Here is an 18,049-nt window from a genome sequence, read left to right as displayed (position 1 = left end):
CACCTATAGCCAATCATCCTTTATATTTTCTCTTTAATGCAATAATTTAATGACATCTAATAAAAAAACCACAAGATTAGATATTAAAATATAAATGTCCAATACATGTTCTTAAATAAATTTATTTCTGTTCATCAATTGTAAGTTTCAATATATCCCGCGATGTTTTAATTGTCGTTTTATTCATCAGCGCTTATTCGATTAAAATCCGGACATGCCCTTTGGCGTGATTTAATAAATTGTGTATAACCCATGTTTAATTTATTACAATTCTATCACATGTATATATGAAAATCAAGGCATGGGAGGCCATAGAATAAAAATGAATAAGTCGAAACCAGTGTCAAAAGCCTCCGTCGTGCCCACCCCAATATCAATTGCACGCTCGGTTCTTGATTTTGTTAACTCGTACGTGTATTTGGGGTCAGTAAAGCAAGGTGAGTCCAACTTCGAGAAAAGGGCAATCAGTATTCTCATCTAATATTCGCCAATACTAATATTAGACGATAGTCTTCAACAAATGTGTCAGTGATAACCTACGGTACAGAAATGTAATTGCTCACTTCTGAGCTCATTGGCAAGCTCACACGTTTTCAACGAGCTATGGAAAAAGCTATGCTCGGAACATCTCTACAAGATCGAATAGACTAAGAGAATTGGCAAATGGAAGTAGTAGTGGGCAGACTACCTAGCGCGGAGAACAGGTGGTTACTGTTGGCCTTAAGGTTCTAGAATGGAAGCAACATACTTTACTTTACCTACAAGGTGGACGAATGACCATGTCAAGGTCGTCGGAAGCTAGATGCAAGCCGCTCTCCACCGGTCTTATTGTAAAATCTATGATAGAAGCCACAAAAAGCCACAAAAGTTTGCACGTTTACAATCATTTTAGTAAAATTTAATTCCCTTCTAATATAAAGAAATCGTTTCAATGAAAGGACGTTCTATAAAATTTCTTTATAAGAATTCTAGGGTACAGTTTCTTTATTAAACAACTATTTCGAATGACGATTACATAATTTAAAGAACGAGAGGAAACTTTTATATAAATAAAAAAAAAGAAAACTTGTAAACTTTTTCTTGTTGTTACTACCGATTAACGACTATCAATTTTTAAAACTGTCTAACCGGTAAATAGTGCAATTTAATCAAAAACTATCCACCACTATTTAAAATATACATATAGAAGGAGACTAATACTTGAATTATGCTATGTGTAAAAAATCCAATAATTATATACTTCACGTAGTTTGATTTTTTGAAAGCCCAAGCTTTGTTGTGATTAATAGAAGTAGAAGCCTAAATCGTATGAAGTAAAACAACAAATCAAAACATATTTGGTTTCATTCTTTGCCATAATATATACAGAGGTTTCTACAATAGTGTATTGTGGGTTTAAGTACGATATGCCATTGGCTTATTTATTTTATACAATTTATTTTATGTCATAAAGATGACATTGACATTAATCACATTTTTGACATAAGATTTCGGTTCTTTTAATATTTATTGCGAAAACGTGAAACCAAATTATTCATTTAGAAAAATATGTAACATTGAATTTAAACAATAATTTTATAATGTTTTTCCGAAATGTTCGTACTATGGGGGAGTTGACCTTAAACTGGTAAGCAAAATTTGTTAGTGTAATTTATTACTTGTGAGTAAGAAATCAAACAAAATTTTATTTTAGCAAACAAGAATTTATCAAACTAGGTTCAAGTACATTGGGATGTGGTCGTCTCCAACTACGTAATTCATTTCATAACAGCCGACGCAGTGTAAGAAAACCACGACTCGAGCCCAATCCCTTAGAAAGTCATCACTATGATTCCATTCCTTTAAACTTGAAAGGATTATTTAAACCATTTATTTTTACTGTCGGGGTAAGCCATTTTAAAAATATTTATACTAATTAGTTTGGTTTTCTCATGTTATCTACTATCTAAAATATGTAACTCTTTTCAACACATTATCATCATATCATTAACTGCATGTCATAGAATTTATTCAATGCCCTCACCAATTTTTTTTAAATCTAATAATAAAGGTATTAACTCCACCAAATCTCTAGCTTTATATGCTATATATACAAATTAACAAATATTATGATCAATTATCTCCTTTGTTTCAGGTATCCACAGGGAGTTTGGTAGGTTGTGTTATTTGGGAGTATGAAAATCTTCGTGCCCATGCAGCCACATTACTCAGAAAACCAGGCACCTGGTTGAATTCTCAACAAAAAAAATTTTCAGCCCACCTTGTAAGTTATTGTCATTCTTTAACTAAATGTCATAAAAGTACATGAGCTACTTGTAATAACATTTTATGTGGTGCATTATGATATTTTACCTTATATCTATATAATATTCTAAATAGTAGCATAAATATTAAGAAATATTATATTTCTTGACATTATCATTAAAACCTTTAACAGACTTGTTTCACAATCTGTAACAAATATAAATGTTATGTTATTGATGGAAGATATTTGCTTTTCAGAAATCGGAACCAAATCAAATAACCAAATGGTGGAATTCACTTAGACCAAGTGACAAAGTTTTCTACCCTATTCTTGCAGCTAATCTCTTGGTGTTTGGGGCTTGGCGAGTGAAGTCACTGCAGCCTTTCATGATCAAGTACTTCTGTTCAAATCCTTCTGGAAGTATGAGATCAGTTTGTACACAACTATGAATATTCAATAATTTATTTTTTTAATTTAACATTTATTGCAATTGTTCCAGGTGCAAAATGCATCCCTATGGTACTTTCAACATTTAGTCATTACTCTCCTCTACATTTAGCTGCTAATATGTATGTACTCTACAGCTTCATGCCAGGTACAAACCAAAATATACAATAATTTTAATCATTACTTATGAAAGTACATATATGTAAACAAAATCATAATTGTGACATTAGCATTTTTTTGGACAAATTCAAAGTTATAAATAAAAGATGTGTAATCATAAGGTAACAGAGAAACATTGTTGTTTATGTGCTTGGATCAGTATAGCATAAAAAATCTTAATTTTCCTTACATTAAGTTGGAAAGAAAAAAAATTAAAAATTTGGCTTGGATATGAAGAATAACTTCCATATACATTAAAACATGAAAAATTAAAACAATTTATAACTAATTGACTATGGACAAACTAAACCTTTTAAAATTTATAGTATTTTCTTTTTTTTAGCTGCTGTTGCTTCTTTAGGCAAAGAGCAATTTGTGGCCATGTATTTAAGTGCTGGTGTAATAAGCAGTTTTGCAAGTTTCTTTTACAAAGTTGTATTAAATCAACCTGGTCTAAGCCTTGGAGCAGTAAGTTCATTTTTTTATTACACTATTTATATAAATATGAAATACCATATACAGTTTGTCTTTTCAGTCAGGGGCGATAATGTCAGTTTTGTCATTTGTCTGTGTTCAATATCCTGATACAAGATTGAGTATAATATTTTTACCTATGTATACATTTGCTGCAGGAATGGTGAGTAATTACCTAAACACAAAATATTAATTTAAAGTAGAAATCTGTAATATGATTTTATTACACATAAGATAATTTTAGTTTATGTTACATTATAACATTTACATAAAACATATGGTAATTGGTTACAGGTGTAAAATCTTTAAAATTGTTAATGTATAGTTCATTTGTCAGCTAAAAGCTGTATGTTTGTTTTTTTTATATTGAAATTCAATAGGCCTTTAAGGTATGGCAGTACAGTCTGCAAAGACAGTAAACAATAATTTATTTTAATATGTTGTAACACAAATCTTGCAAATATTATTCTTATTATGTTATGTAATTTATTATTTCTGTAACCATTAATTTTTGCAGAGTATGTACCAAATGTTAATATATTCATCTTCACCCTCTTTAAACTTTTCATACCTGTAACCAATTGCCCTAAATATGGTTAAATTCATTTGTATATTTTGCATTAGCTTACACTTAAATACTTAATTTTGAAAAAAAAATGGGAATAACAATTTATATTTCCAGGCCATTAAAGTAATCATGGGTGTGGATTTAGCAGGAGTGATATTAGGTTGGAAGTTCTTTGATCATGCAGCTCATCTCGGTGGGGCTTTGTTTGGAATGTAAGCTAAATTAATTATTTTAAATTAATGTATGTAACATTATAATACTCTAATATCTAATCTTTTGTTTGACAGATCCTGGTGCTATTGGGGTGGACAGCATGTATGGGGAAACAGAGATAAATTTCTTCAATATTACCACAGCTTTAGAAAAGACACCAGATAATATTTTTATAAATAATTTATAGATTTTTTTTAAAAAATGTATGTACATCATACAAAATAGTTAAAAATATCAATAAATTATTTATTATAACATCAATTTCAATGTTGTTAAATCCTTTAATATTAATTAAAAAGACTATTTTGAAAAGTAAAAAACGTTTTATTGAACAGTAAAGAAATACAAAAAAATATATTTTAACTTAATATATATAAACATATAATCTGTATTTTATAACTCTGTTTAGTTATGTTTCTTTATAACAAAAAATGCAATTTTATACTTTGAAAACAATTAAGTCATGATAATTTTATGTTTGTTATAAGAAAAGGATTTAAGCTTTTAAGATTTTTGCATGGAAATCAAAATGTTCAGCAATGTATGTAGATATGTAGTAGTAAGAGTGATCATAACCCTCGCGCAAATTTAATATGACAGGGACTCCAGCTGATCTGCAAGCATCCACTAAGTTCTCTGGCAGCAGTTGCTTCTCAATGTAAAACTTATCTGCAGCTCCCTATTTAACAAAAAATATAAAATATTAAGATTTAAAAAAAATTGTGACTAATTTAAACATTCATCTTTAAGTATTTAGCATATTTATAACAGTATCACTAAAGTTTTCTCTACTTGAGAACATAATCTTCACCAACAGTTTTCTTTATTATTGACTAAACTATTATCTAACTATATAAAGACGTCTGTCATACATAGTTATTAAAGCATTGACAAAATAATTATATGAAGTAAAACATGTCAGGTTGTAGGATCACAAGAATAAATTAGCATCTGATGTGATTTTTCCTTTCAACATATACATTCACATAACCTTAAAAAGAAGAAATTATATTCATATACAATGGTTGGTGATCTAAGTTATTTAGAATAAGGCCATGTCATGCATCAATTCAAAAATCATGATGCCTTACTTCATTATTTTAATAGTTTTTTTTCGATTTTCGACATTAATATGAAATTAAAAAACTTAATTAATTCTCGAATATTCTGGTCTTTATATTGTGTTAGTAGCATTAAGACTTTGCTACAAAACATTAATATAAATACAAAGATTAAATTTTAAGTAGAGCTAGATGCCTCAAGGCCTTACACATAATTTAAAAATCAAATTACAGACCTAATTAGTATCTAATAAAGCATTCATTACTAGGCAGGGAACATTACTAAAATATATTTTTATTTTCTGCCATTTTTAATCAGGTGGAACTTATTTATTTATTTAATATTCTTTATTGTACACATTAAGATACATTTAATGTTTTACAATAATATACAAAAAAGTACAATGAGCGGTCTTATCACACAAGGCAATCTCTTACAGACAACCCTAGTATGGGAAAGGTAAAAGTACTAATAATGGGATATAATAAATAAAATATATAAAAATATATATATATATATAATTATAACAAATAAGGTTTAATATAATACAATATTATTGTATTATATTTATAAACATAATACAATAATAAATATAAACTAAACTTACTATTATTCATATCTATTTATATCACTAAAAGCAATTATTTCAGATATTGAAAGACATTAAAATGAAATAAATTGGAATCATCATTTTACCTGATCTAAGAACAAAGTTACTGGTGGTCCTTCATATTTCTTAACAAGTTCTGTGGCATCCCACTCTTCCCATGTTTTTTTATCTTCTCCAAGATAGCCTGTAAATGCTTTGATTCCCCATGGGCAGGCACTTGGGTTACAGATTGGTGAAAAAGCACTAACAGACTTGTACAGTCCTGGGTTTCTTAAAGTCGAGACTAGAGCACCATGTCCTCCCATACTAAAAATTTAAATAATAATTTTACAACAAAATGTCAACCTACATAAACATAAGTATTTTTAAATATAAATTACTAACAAATAATTAGTGTTTTGTATTAACAAGACACTAATTTTCAATTGTTATTGTATTGTAATTAATATATAAACCCAAATATGATTGAGTTAAATCATATGAGGTACTGCCTTTCTCATTATTGAAATCATTGTTTGTCAAAGTTTCTACTTTTTCTTCTTTTACTTATTAGAAAGATTATTTCTAATAATCTTTTCCATACATTCAGATGTTTTATTTTATAAACCTTAATAAATCCTTTTAAAATATTCCACAAGGAAAATTGAATATACTCCTTTTAATAGCTTTATATTAATCCCATCTTATTCAACACAATCTATTAAAATCATACTATAGAGTAAACCTTTTCAATTTTATGATTCTTTAATCATAAAATTTAAAAGGTAAAAAGAGCACATTGTATATGTTTCATGGTCATCAAAACATACCATACCTGTGTCCCATGATTCCGATCCTATTTGGATCAACAACATTATTAAAAGCTTTCTGTATCAATTCATATAACTCTTTGTTTAAATAACTACCCATCCTGTAATTATTTGACCAAGGATCTTTAGAAGCATCTAAATAAAAACCAGCGGAGACACCAAAATCCCAAGAGTCATCATCACCAGGTACCTTCACTCCTCTAGGTGAAGTATCAGGGCCAACTACTATAATGCCATGCTCAGCTGCATATCTGTAAATAAGATTAAACAGACAAATTACATAACAATTATTATATATTTTTATTATATGATAAAGAAGTTAAGGTCACTGTAAAAAAGTGATAATAATACATCATGAATGACACACATGATAATTAGGATTTGTTGAACCTTTGTAGTAGCAATTACATTTGTAATACTTCCTGAACTCTTTTAGCCTTTTTTAAACCTGTATATTGAATTTATAATACATTCAAAACTTTTGTAATCAGAAAAAAAAAATATATTCAACATATTACTTGACTGTCCACCTTTCAAGTTTAATCGCTATAACATATTAACACAACAAATTGCCACTTATTTGTTAACAAATAAATGTAATTTTGTTATTAAAAACACTTAAATCAATTATGTCAGCCACTTTATAAATTTCGTTTTCAATTTTCTAGTTACCAAGATATTGTATGTATATTATTATATTGAACATAAAATTACTTCATACCTTTGGAAACCTGACTTTGTAATAAAATTTTGTTCAGTGCAGGTGAGACCCGATAGATAAAAGATAACTGGCAGCTTTACATCACCACCATCAGCTTGTGGAGGTAGGTAAATAGAAAAGTTCATCTTGCATTTTAGCTCACTTGATTCATGAGAATAAACTTTTTGCAATCCTCCGAAAATTTTATTTGACGAAACCAATTCCAGGGAATCCATCTTCAATTTCTGAAAATTTAAGATATGAAATGAATTAATCTATATTTGATTTCTTAGTAATGCACAAATCATTAGATTTGATCTGTTATACCGAAACTAACATTTTTTAAATCCAAGTCGATATGTAACATAATTAAAAGAAATGTTAACTGATCTTCACCCAATCAAAACTTGTATTAAAATGAAATATAAAAAAAAACGATGGTTCTACAAGACGTAGGTAAACATCTGATAACATACATAATCGCGTTGCAAATTAAAACGAAAATATATTATTTTAGTGAACCGGCGGTTCATACATACATAATATTATTTAACAAATGAACTATACAACATATTTATTTCATCAAAATTACTCTCAGGTGATCGTTCGTGTTGATTATAACATAAAAAATAATGAAAAAAATACGGAATGATTACCTTTTCAAATAGCGTTTAGTAGCCCTTGACCTTTCTTGTACACCGGGTAAGTTTAAATGGGTTATAATTATGACAGGTAAACGATACCAAATTGTTATCTATGTATAAAATCATTCAATAGTGAAGTCCTGTAAAAAATATCATTCTTTTGCCACGTGACTACAAAAATTGCCAAATCATAAGTAATTTCGTATCAGATGACGTAATAAAAACTAATATTGACCCCGACCGGTCTTTACAAGACTGCCTGCATATCAAATTTAAGTGCTAACGACCATTTCTTTTTAATTATTCTTTGTGAGGCACGACTTTTTACAATATTTTAAGTACCTTTGATACACTACCGGCTAATTAAACCTTGTAGGTTAATTACATAACTTTTAACTAATGTAAAATATTCGAAAAAAATCTTCAAGTGTTATTGTAATATTAAATTATATCAAGTTCACATTTAACAAAGGGTAAAATGTAAAGTAAAAATACATATTCTTACATAACTAAGAATATTTATGAACATCATATGGTATTACTGAGTGTTTAATATAATAAATGCGAGTAAAATAATTATGACAGTAAAAATTAACAGTGACACACCTAACAACTCTTGTTTATTGAAAAGTTAAACAAAATTTTCAAAATTATGACTAATTTTGTTGTGAAAAACGGGGTAAACTAAATTTCTGAATTATACCTATGGTATATAAGAAACAGTAGGTAAATTCTCATAAGACTCAGAAGATCGACAATCGTTATTACAAAACATTAAAGGAAGTAAAAATATTTAAAAAGAACATTCACTTCAGCATAATATTTTTCGAACATTCATATTGATTAAGCGTTTCTGTTTTAAAAGTTTATAAAACTGGAAGAATACAATTCTTAATAATGGTATTATCTGGAGAAAGAGGCGCCTCGACAAAATATTATGTCATCATAAACTAACTTACATCAATTATTAAAGTAATAGGGGCTTTTAAAGTTTTTCAATTGATCGTGCCTTTTCGGAGCTTGTTTCAGTTTATGTACTTTAACTCTCTTGAAAATTAGCACTGGTATTCTTAACATCGGTAACAGTATAAGTAACAAAAATGGTATTTAATACATTGCATGTTACAATGAATTGTTTTAAGAGTTATTTTTCTTTGTAACGCCATCGTATGAATCAGTAATATTTGTAGAGATAACTAACATTGTGGATTTGAGTGTTGTATTTATAAAACTACGAGATCAGGAGTTTTTTTTTCTAGAAAGTTGTATGTAAGCAATTAATATATGATGAGCAGTTAAATCCCCAAGTACGCCATAACGCATGAGATTTAGATTAGTCTAAATTTATATTAACATTTTCCCGAAACATGTATAACCTAAAGGACATACTATAACTAAAATAAATTTAACCTCGAGAAAAGTATCGTTACATCATAGTGGATGTTTCTTATAAAAAATTCTGTACCGGTTTTTTTATTAAGCAGATCTCAATGAGGATCTCCATCATCATGAACATAGTGTATAAGTATACTGCTATGCGTAATTATTTTAATGGCTCAATCTTTAATTAGCATAATATTATTGACGGTATTTTTAACATTTGTTTCCAAATAACAAAAAATCCTGGTACATAATAAGGCCTTTAAAATAATGAGTGCTTCCTTCTGCTCTTTTATGAAAGATTTAACAGTGGAACTGGTGACGTAATTAATTGTCTGTAGATTTCCTCAATAAAATTTTCTTTCATCTTATTACCTTCGGCATCATAGCTTCGACGGAAATGAGATAAAGACGCACATCCGTATATTCTTTTTTTATTCTTCTTTCCACTGTGGCCTTAAATTGGATATTTAACCAGATTGCTGCTCTACTACATGAAGGCTATAGTTTTTCGTCATCATAGTTTAGTTAGTTTTTAGTCATAGTTTAGTTTTAATAATAATTTGAAAATATTCCAGTACAGTTTCAACTATTTATTTATCACAATTTAAATAACTCCTAAACAGGGACCTACTGAGAACTTAAGTAATTAATAGGAAATAACCTTATGCATTATTTTACAAAAAATAAGTTCTTAGGGCTTTGATAAGTATGATTTAACTGATGTACGGATAGTGTGTCTTAAGATTTGTTAAGGAAAAGTGGTGGAACAAACCCTCAACGCAACACATTCCCACCATCTCAAAAATGAACTCCCACTGGAAGCATTTTTTTAATCACAAACTATTTCTTACAGAACACTATTAGTATCTTGTGTATGGTTACCAATTGTGTTGAATATATTACACTGAATTAAGTCTTTAGACTTTGTATTGACTGTGTCCTGCAATTTAAAAATAATTAGGATAATTGTAAATGCCTTACGTATGAATCAACAATAGTATATATATCTCAAGTTGCATTTTTGCATGCATAAATTTGTAATTGGTAATAATGTTCTTTAAGGCGCTGATTGCTTATGTAACAGGCATGCAATTACATTAATATTTTGTTCACCCTTTAATTGTGCTAGTAAATGATGTATGTACCTACATCTTTTTTTTAAGGCCCCCGCTATTAGGGGCCTCTCATACCCCTAACTTTTTGGGATAAGGGACTTTATAATAATTTTTTTTTCAATCTTTTCTTTATTTATCACCCTCTTTCACGCGTCGCAATATCTTTCATCCTTTACTTTTGTCCTTCACAATATCTTTCGTTTTGCTCTTTTATACCCTCTTTCTTTTCTCGCCTTTCTTCCATCATCAGTATTAGTTAACAATTTATTTTGTGCAGAGTTTATTAAGTACCTTATTCTGTACAGTTTTATTTCTTTCAACCGTATCACTCGCTCCCCCACGAGCGAAAGATAGGAATGATGTACCTACATCTTGGCATGTGGGATATTAGATATTTCAATTTTAAAATGTTAATTGATGTACATGGTTTATTGTGTAATAAAAAATGCAGGATTAACTTCTTCATAAGGAGAAATAGATTTGTATTTGGTTTACTAAGAATAATATAAAGTAATAGAAAAACAAAAAATTGGTTATTGTAAATTACCAAAAAAAATTGACAATTTTGGTTACGTAAAAGTTAGCCTTTCACAGAACAAAATGAAACAAAAACCCAAATATTTAAAATTTTATTTAGTTTGCAACAATCCAGTATTCAATAAATACACAGACAAAAATTGGATGACTGAGGTTCAAAGAAAATACTTTTTACTAATACTTAGATATTAACAAAATGAGAACTTTTAATACACATTTAAATATCACAAGAGTAACATTATTGTGTCAATTCATTTCTATTAGTTTTCCATGCTAGATATGTATTCCAAAACAAAGCCACTGTTTGTACTATAAGAACTTGATATTGTAATGGAATATAATAGAAATTTACTATTTGTATAAATGGCCAAACATAATAATTTGTTTTCAATATATCTAAATAGTTGGATTGGATATCTTTTTCTATATTTTCTAAAGCTTTACCTTGCATTACACCCAAAGTAACAAGGATAAATAAAAGAAATGTTGGAGCGAAAATAACTTGATCTACAAGGACCTTTTTAAGAGCCACGGTTTTACCTTTCGACCCAATATAATTATTTAGAAATCCGTACCAGACTCTCAGTGCTGGACCCTGAAAAAGACCTTAATGTTATTTAACATTCATATGAAAATGAGCATTACAATATAATTTGCCATTTAATGAACACATGAATTAAAAGATAAAAAAATACATACACCAGCAAAAAATCCTATCGACGAAAATCGGAGGGTTCTAATCAAATCAACATTTTTCATAGATTTCTTCTCTACGAAAACTTGGGATATATAATCACCAGCACCCATTAGTGTTCCAGTTTGTATCGCTTGGACTAAATATGGTCGTCTGGTCAGGAATTTTTGATAAATTTGAAAAATATTTCGGCCTTTCATAATTTAAAACTGGCGTCTTGAGTCTTATAATTACTATGGTCATGGGATTTTGATGCGCTTGTTCTGATCCATAAAATATTACTGTGGTCATGGAAATCTATACTATTCAGATATTAAAAACAGTTAGGCTATGTATGAAATCTAAACTCTGATAATTATTGTATGGACTACGCCATGTGCATTAATTTAATATTTTTATATACAATCAAGTTATACTTAACAACAAAACTGTTTAAGCTAGAAGCTAGTTATAATACATACTTAAGTCAATACTGACAACGAGGACGCATAATATTTGGTTATTTGAAAAAAAAAAAAGATGGTACTTCAATAATAAAACAGATTATAAAATAAATGTCGGAGACATTGTTCTGTATTAACGGCAAATTAAGTTTATATTGGAAATTAGATATACTTTCTTAATAATATTTTGAATTACAAAATATACAAACACTCTGACGTTATTATTGTAACAGGTTTCTTAATATTCATATTTTATTAATTGTTATAAAATATTATACCGACATTTAAATGTACGACACTAAGAATTGATATTAAGATTTTTCTATAAAACTTATTATTGCAACAATTTGTAAATACTCTGAAAAGCATTCTTTACAAAAAAAGTATCCTTCTCTCGAGCTATATAATTTCAAACAAAATATGTAGTGAACCCACATCGATTGGTTACTCTAATGGTTATAATATATAGCAAACAGCACAATATTGATGCATGTCTTGCATATTTATCATTTCTTTGGATATATCCAAAGACTGTTTTTAGGAAGTTTTAATAAAATATTTCAATGTTAAGTACAGTATATCGATTTTGTTTTTTTTTGTGGCAACATTGATATTTCTCGGATAGGATTATTTTGATATCTGTACTACATTTGTGCTGGCTACTTCAAGCGATGGATATAATTTTATCAAGATTTAAGTCTTGTTTAAATTATTACTAATACTGAGATTGCTACCCTCTGTACCAAAATCATTTAAAACACAGTAATTGCAATGGATAAAAGAAAATTATCAACTACGGGCGACAGTCTCTACCAAATATTGCAACTTCCTAAAACTGCAACGCCTGAAGACGTAAAGAAAAGCTATCGCAAATTAGCTTTAAAATATCATCCTGATAAAAACCTTAATAACCCTGATGCCGCTGATAAATTTAAAGAAGTAAATCGTGCTCATACAATTTTAAGTGATGTTACCAAAAGAAACATTTACGATAATTATGGCTCACTTGGACTTTATATTGCGGAACAATTCGGCGAGGAAAATGTCAACACCTATTTTGTTGTAACAAGCACTTGGTGCAAGGCTCTGTTGGTCGTTTGTGGCATTTTAACTGGATGTTACTTCTGTTGCTGTCTGTGCTGCTGCTTCTGTTGCTGCTGCGGCAAATGCAAACCACGCCCACCGGAGGAGTCTGGGGACTACCATACACTTGAGCGAGACGACTCGGACGGAGTGCAAGCAGTAACGGTGCAGCCCGGTGGCGAAGGACGTCCTGGAGGCGAACAGGCACCGCCCATTGCAATGCCGGCGCCCCCTCCGGCCACCATGGGCTCTACGGCATCTGAAAACACCGGCCTCAACACAGGTGGGGTGAATTATGGAATTTCACATTAACATTATTGTCTCCACAATTTTGAACTATAGTATGTTCATCACTATGTTTTATGACATCACAGTTTCATAAATCATGTTCGATACAATATTTATTGCTATCATATTGCTTACAAATTAGTCATAAATTTAAATATCCTATCAAATCATTGCTAATTCAACTCATATTTCTCAATGTGTATAATGAAAATAGAGAAAAAGTAGTAAACATTTACTACCTAACTCCACATTCCATTTAATTTTAAAAAAGGTACCTACTATATCTTTTTAACAGGATCAAATTATTAGTGCTCTATGTAAATGATATTCACTGGTTATGAATAACATGTAACAGAAGTTTGTGTAGATTCTGAAGAATCTGTAATTGCTATACAATATAGATATTTAATGATTTATATCAAATGATCTATTGAAACACACTTCCTAACATAAAGCACAATAGTAATAATGTTGAATTAATGAGTGGTAGAGCAAAAGAAGAATAATTTTAAAACCAATTAAAATCATTCTCAATCTGTGTGAGACAATTGCTTAGTTATGCTTTTCCTTTCTAAAACACAATAAAAACTATTATAACTATGTGAAAGACAAATATGATGATTGTGTTTTAAACATATGTAATATTTAATAAGTTAATTTTTCTTATTGTATCCACATTTTCATTTATACCATTTAGTTTAAAATCTAAATAAAATATATCTTGGAATAGTTAATAATAGTACTTATTAAAGAGTGTGGTAAATAATAGTAAACATCTATGAAGATATTTGTTATAGAACTGTTGTCATTTACAAATATGCTTTATGGTATGAAAATTCTGTTGGTTTCTTAATGATGAAAATTGTGGTTGGTTATACATATAAGATATATAAGATCATTAATCTTTGGAAATTACAATAGGTTTACTATTGTATATGTCTTTGTTTTTGTGACCACTTTTAAGTCTGTAATAATTGTTGTATTAATAATCCTTGGTCTTCTATGTTGAAACAGATTTGTGTGGTCTTATATTACAGTATATAATTTTCATCAATAACATAGTTTTGCTTCTAACTTTAGTTCACATAATTTTTTAAAATATACAAGCTAGATGAGAATATAAAGTAATAAAATGAAACATAAATTCATACTCTAAATGGCAAATTAAAAAATTACTCTTGCTCATACAGTTTGCTTTCATTTCAGATTAAAAAGACATTCCAACTTTGTTGATTAAAGCCTAAAAAATATAAAAACATAAAGGTAAATTGCAACTAATTCAAGTATTGTGCGGATTTTTAATATTTTTCTAAAATTAGTGATGAATGCTGCTAAATGCATGTTGTGACACTATTAACAAAAATAGTATTTTTTACTTAGTTACTTTCTTTAACAAACATTTTTCAATCAACATACATTTCATACTTATCAAAATATTTAAATTAAAATTCTTTCCATAAATTATTGAAGTTATATAATTATTAGAATGTATAAATTAAAATGTTAATCCTTTTTGATTGTTATCAAACTTAAATAATTGTTACAGTATTAATTGTTAATATTGACAAAAAGGTGGAAACTATTTTGCATTTTGATTTTGATTCAGTATTAGAATTAAGATATTATCCATCAGATTGAATAAACAGTGTTTGAATTTATTTTAAGTATAAATAGGTTATAAAAAAATTGGTTACTATAAAATATAGTAAATCAGATGACTGTATGTACACAAGTGTTTATTAGCTTACATCTATATGTTAAAAGTGATTATATTTTTGTTGCTGTATGGCACTTCAATGATTCTGCATAACAGCAACCAAATTTCACGTATTGCTTGATTTTGTCTAACATATAATAAGTAAAAGAATGATTTCTATAGATTGTTGCACATTGTATTTATATAAGTAGAATTTGAATCTAATAATATGTATGCCATTGAATAATGTGAGTAGGCAGCTCAATTACAAACAAAAATAAATTAATAAATGACTTATTCATCCCACTTTTATATTCTTATGTAACTAGTTATGCTAGGTTAGAATGACTATAGCATTTATGTCCATTTGCTGTATATTTTCTGTTATGAATACTGTAGCTCTGTTTTTATATAGTGTATTGATATATGAAACAGACAATAGATAATGACTGAAAATTTACAGTGGTCTCCCATTGGACATAGGAGCAAATGTAAAAAATTGACATGTTCTTTAATGTTATTGTACTAGTCAACGAGTATTTATAATGACAGTGTGAAGTAACTAAAATGTTAAAATGTAATTACACTTCATAATTTTCAATCAAATAAATATCTATGTAAAACTCTCTCTCTCTATCATTAAATGACCAATGCCTTATTTTATAATTGTGTCTGTGGACTAGAGTAAGTGAATAATTGTATAATGTTTTCATCTTATTTCCAGGAAGCAGTATTCCAAAATACACATGAAGTAATCACAAGTAGTATATCATTATAATAAGAGAAATGAAGAACTGACTTCTTATATCCACCAACATACACTTTACAAATGTAAGCTTAATATTAGTTTTGTTTTATATTTAATATTTTTTATTGTATAAATAATTTTGCTACTGAATTTTTTTCTTTTAGTTGATATACTTAGGTGGTGAGAGTTTGCTTTTTCCTGCTCTTAATATGGAAAAGATGTCTATTGAAGTCTGTTTTTTTTTAAATTTACTTTATAAACCTAGTTGCATTAAATGTCCATTTTATTGTTATTTTTTTGCTTGATAAATTTAACGAAATCTTATCTATTTTCGATAAATAAAGCAAGATTTTGTTTAGTTAACACAATGTTACCCCATAGAAAAAGTCAGTATGTAAAGAAATTACTGCATGTCTAAATAATACGTTTTTTTAAAGTTTCTATCATATTTATAAATATAAAAAATGGTCTTCTTTGTCAGTTTCGTAATTACAGGATTAATTTATTATATAATAGATGGTTTCCTTTGTAATATATTTTTAAAATTATTAAGATTACCAATTTGTGTTAATGATGAAATAATGAATATGTAATTTATGTAATAGAAGATGTGATGTATATTACATAGTGATCAGTATGGTATTAAAAAAGGCATGGCATTGTATCATTATATACTACTTTATAACTTACTTGAAGCCATGAACAAGAAATGTATGAACTGTTAGATTTTTCAAATCAAAATTCTCAATATTGGGACTAGATTAGTGTAACCAGCCTAACTTTTATCAATTTATGACAATAAAAACAAAAAATATTCTTTATAACTATTTTGGATTGCTTGCGAGTTTTTATTATCTCATTTACAACAGCAATTTATAGTTAAAATAATCATTAAGGGATTTCTTTAAAACAAAATAACCCTTACTATCTGGAGATATATTTATTTAGGGTTCCCATTTTTTCCATTTATCAATATTTTTACTGTAATTTTTTTAAATCAATTTTGAATTAGTAGTTTACATTCAATTTCAGAAAACATTTTAATGTTTCGAGTTATAACTTAATAACTAATTCATCTTGAAGTAGACACAAGTATATGATGTTTTTTGCTAAAGCAAAGTTAATAAAATTTTGAAATTGGTCGAAAATTCATTTGAAGTCTTTGTTTTGTACTTTTTAGTCCAGTAAAAATGACACATACAGCTTATATGTTTTGTACATTTATGTTATTTATTTGTAATGGTAAAAAGGATTTTTGAAGGATTTGTAAACAATGTGGAAACTACAAAAAATGCAAAATAATTTATATTCTACATGCAGCTTAGGAATTATAATATAAAGGTTGAAGGAATATAACTTTTTTTCATTAAAGTCACAAAAGTTTTTTCACTTAAAGCTACAGCATGTAGTTCGCTTGTTGGTGATTTTGCGTTTTTTTTTAGATACAGTTCATTAAAAATTTCGAATAGAAATTTTAGTCATGTAAAATATTTCGTTTTAATAAATATTTAGCTGTCTATTGTGATGATCGTAATACATGCAATAGGAAATGACCTAGCTTCGATTTCCAGGTCGCTTTAATTAATCCACGTCCATACAAGTATTGTTGTTAAATCGATGTTAATAAATATGTAAAAATAATACGAGATTATCATTTATGTGAAAAAGATGGCATATCGCTTTTTTGCAAGGATAAGAAAGCAATGATTTTTGGTGATTTGCTAATTTTATTGGAAAAAATTACTTAGAACATTTATGATCTTTGCTATTATATTTCGGTTGCTAAAAATATTTTAGCATGTTCTTATCTTACTATGTATGGGGTTTCCTTAATACGTTCTCTGCTTTATAATTATTTACCATACTCATTTCCAAAATACATTTATAAATGATTTTTTCATCGAAGTTACTTACGCGAGGACTGGAAGTATTAGTCAAATAATCAAAAAACTTACTTGTTGCCTTCTAAAATTTTTATTACCTGGGATAAATAGGTGTTCGTACATTATATATCTAATTTTTGTAATCCTGTACATCAATATTTCATATGCTGTAAAAAATTATTGCTAAGCATTAAGTCCAGAAATACCAAACACTGAAACGCTTGAAGTCTACAACACTACAAAGGAGA

The 18,049-nt window shown here is 28.2% G+C and overlaps 4 protein-coding genes across 6 annotated transcripts; 2 read left to right on the top strand and 2 right to left on the bottom strand.

Moving 5' to 3' along the window:
* The first annotated feature begins 1,481 nt into the window (after positions 1–1,481).
* Positions 1,482–4,427, top strand: rho-7 (rhomboid family intramembrane serine protease rho-7). The gene is made up of 9 exons (XM_068772169.1): positions 1,482–1,627; positions 1,694–1,886; positions 2,135–2,263; positions 2,503–2,665; positions 2,745–2,840; positions 3,195–3,319; positions 3,387–3,488; positions 4,008–4,105; positions 4,181–4,427. The coding sequence occupies exons 1-9, from the start codon at positions 1,581–1,583 to the stop codon at positions 4,269–4,271; spliced, it is 1,044 nt and encodes a 347-aa protein (XP_068628270.1). The 5' UTR covers positions 1,482–1,580; the 3' UTR covers positions 4,272–4,427.
* LOC137929299 (S-formylglutathione hydrolase) lies at positions 4,410–8,153 on the bottom strand. 2 transcript variants are annotated; one of them, XM_068772171.1, is made up of 5 exons: positions 7,944–8,153; positions 7,309–7,532; positions 6,593–6,838; positions 5,865–6,084; positions 4,410–4,785 (listed from the first exon to the last, which is right to left on the bottom strand). In XM_068772171.1, exons 2-5 carry the CDS (start codon positions 7,521–7,523, stop codon positions 4,603–4,605), a joined length of 864 nt encoding a protein of 287 aa, XP_068628272.1. In that variant the 5' UTR covers positions 7,524–7,532; positions 7,944–8,153; the 3' UTR covers positions 4,410–4,602. The 2 variants fall into 2 exon arrangements, with proteins under 2 accessions (XP_068628272.1, XP_068628271.1); XM_068772170.1 differs by lacking the exon at positions 7,944–8,153 and adding an exon at positions 7,625–7,729.
* A 2,922-nt stretch (positions 8,154–11,075) lies between these two features.
* Positions 11,076–12,133, bottom strand: Mpv17 (Mitochondrial inner membrane protein MPV17). Its single transcript, XM_068772868.1, has 2 exons — positions 11,666–12,133; positions 11,076–11,561 (listed from the first exon to the last, which is right to left on the bottom strand). Exons 1-2 carry the CDS (start codon positions 11,858–11,860, stop codon positions 11,205–11,207), a joined length of 552 nt encoding a protein of 183 aa, XP_068628969.1. The 5' UTR covers positions 11,861–12,133; the 3' UTR covers positions 11,076–11,204.
* A 614-nt stretch (positions 12,134–12,747) lies between these two features.
* Csp (Cysteine string protein) lies at positions 12,748–17,531 on the top strand. 2 transcript variants are annotated; one of them, XM_068772243.1, is made up of 2 exons: positions 12,748–13,469; positions 15,895–17,531. In XM_068772243.1, the coding sequence occupies exons 1-2, from the start codon at positions 12,875–12,877 to the stop codon at positions 15,918–15,920; spliced, it is 621 nt and encodes a 206-aa protein (XP_068628344.1). In that variant the 5' UTR covers positions 12,748–12,874; the 3' UTR covers positions 15,921–17,531. The 2 variants fall into 2 exon arrangements, with proteins under 2 accessions (XP_068628344.1, XP_068628345.1); XM_068772244.1 differs by lacking the exon at positions 15,895–17,531 and adding an exon at positions 14,681–14,843.
* Positions 17,532–18,049: the final 518 nt, after the last annotated feature.

Source organism: Battus philenor, unplaced genomic scaffold (assembly GCF_028537555.1).
Source record: "Battus philenor isolate CCGP_79_NKW_IND1 unplaced genomic scaffold, ilBatPhil1.0.hap1 SCAF_5, whole genome shotgun sequence".
Lineage (NCBI taxonomy): Eukaryota > Metazoa > Arthropoda > Insecta > Lepidoptera > Papilionidae > Battus > Battus philenor.
The sequence above is the reverse complement of the archived record's forward strand: the minus strand, read 5'-3'. Positions and strand labels throughout refer to the sequence as shown.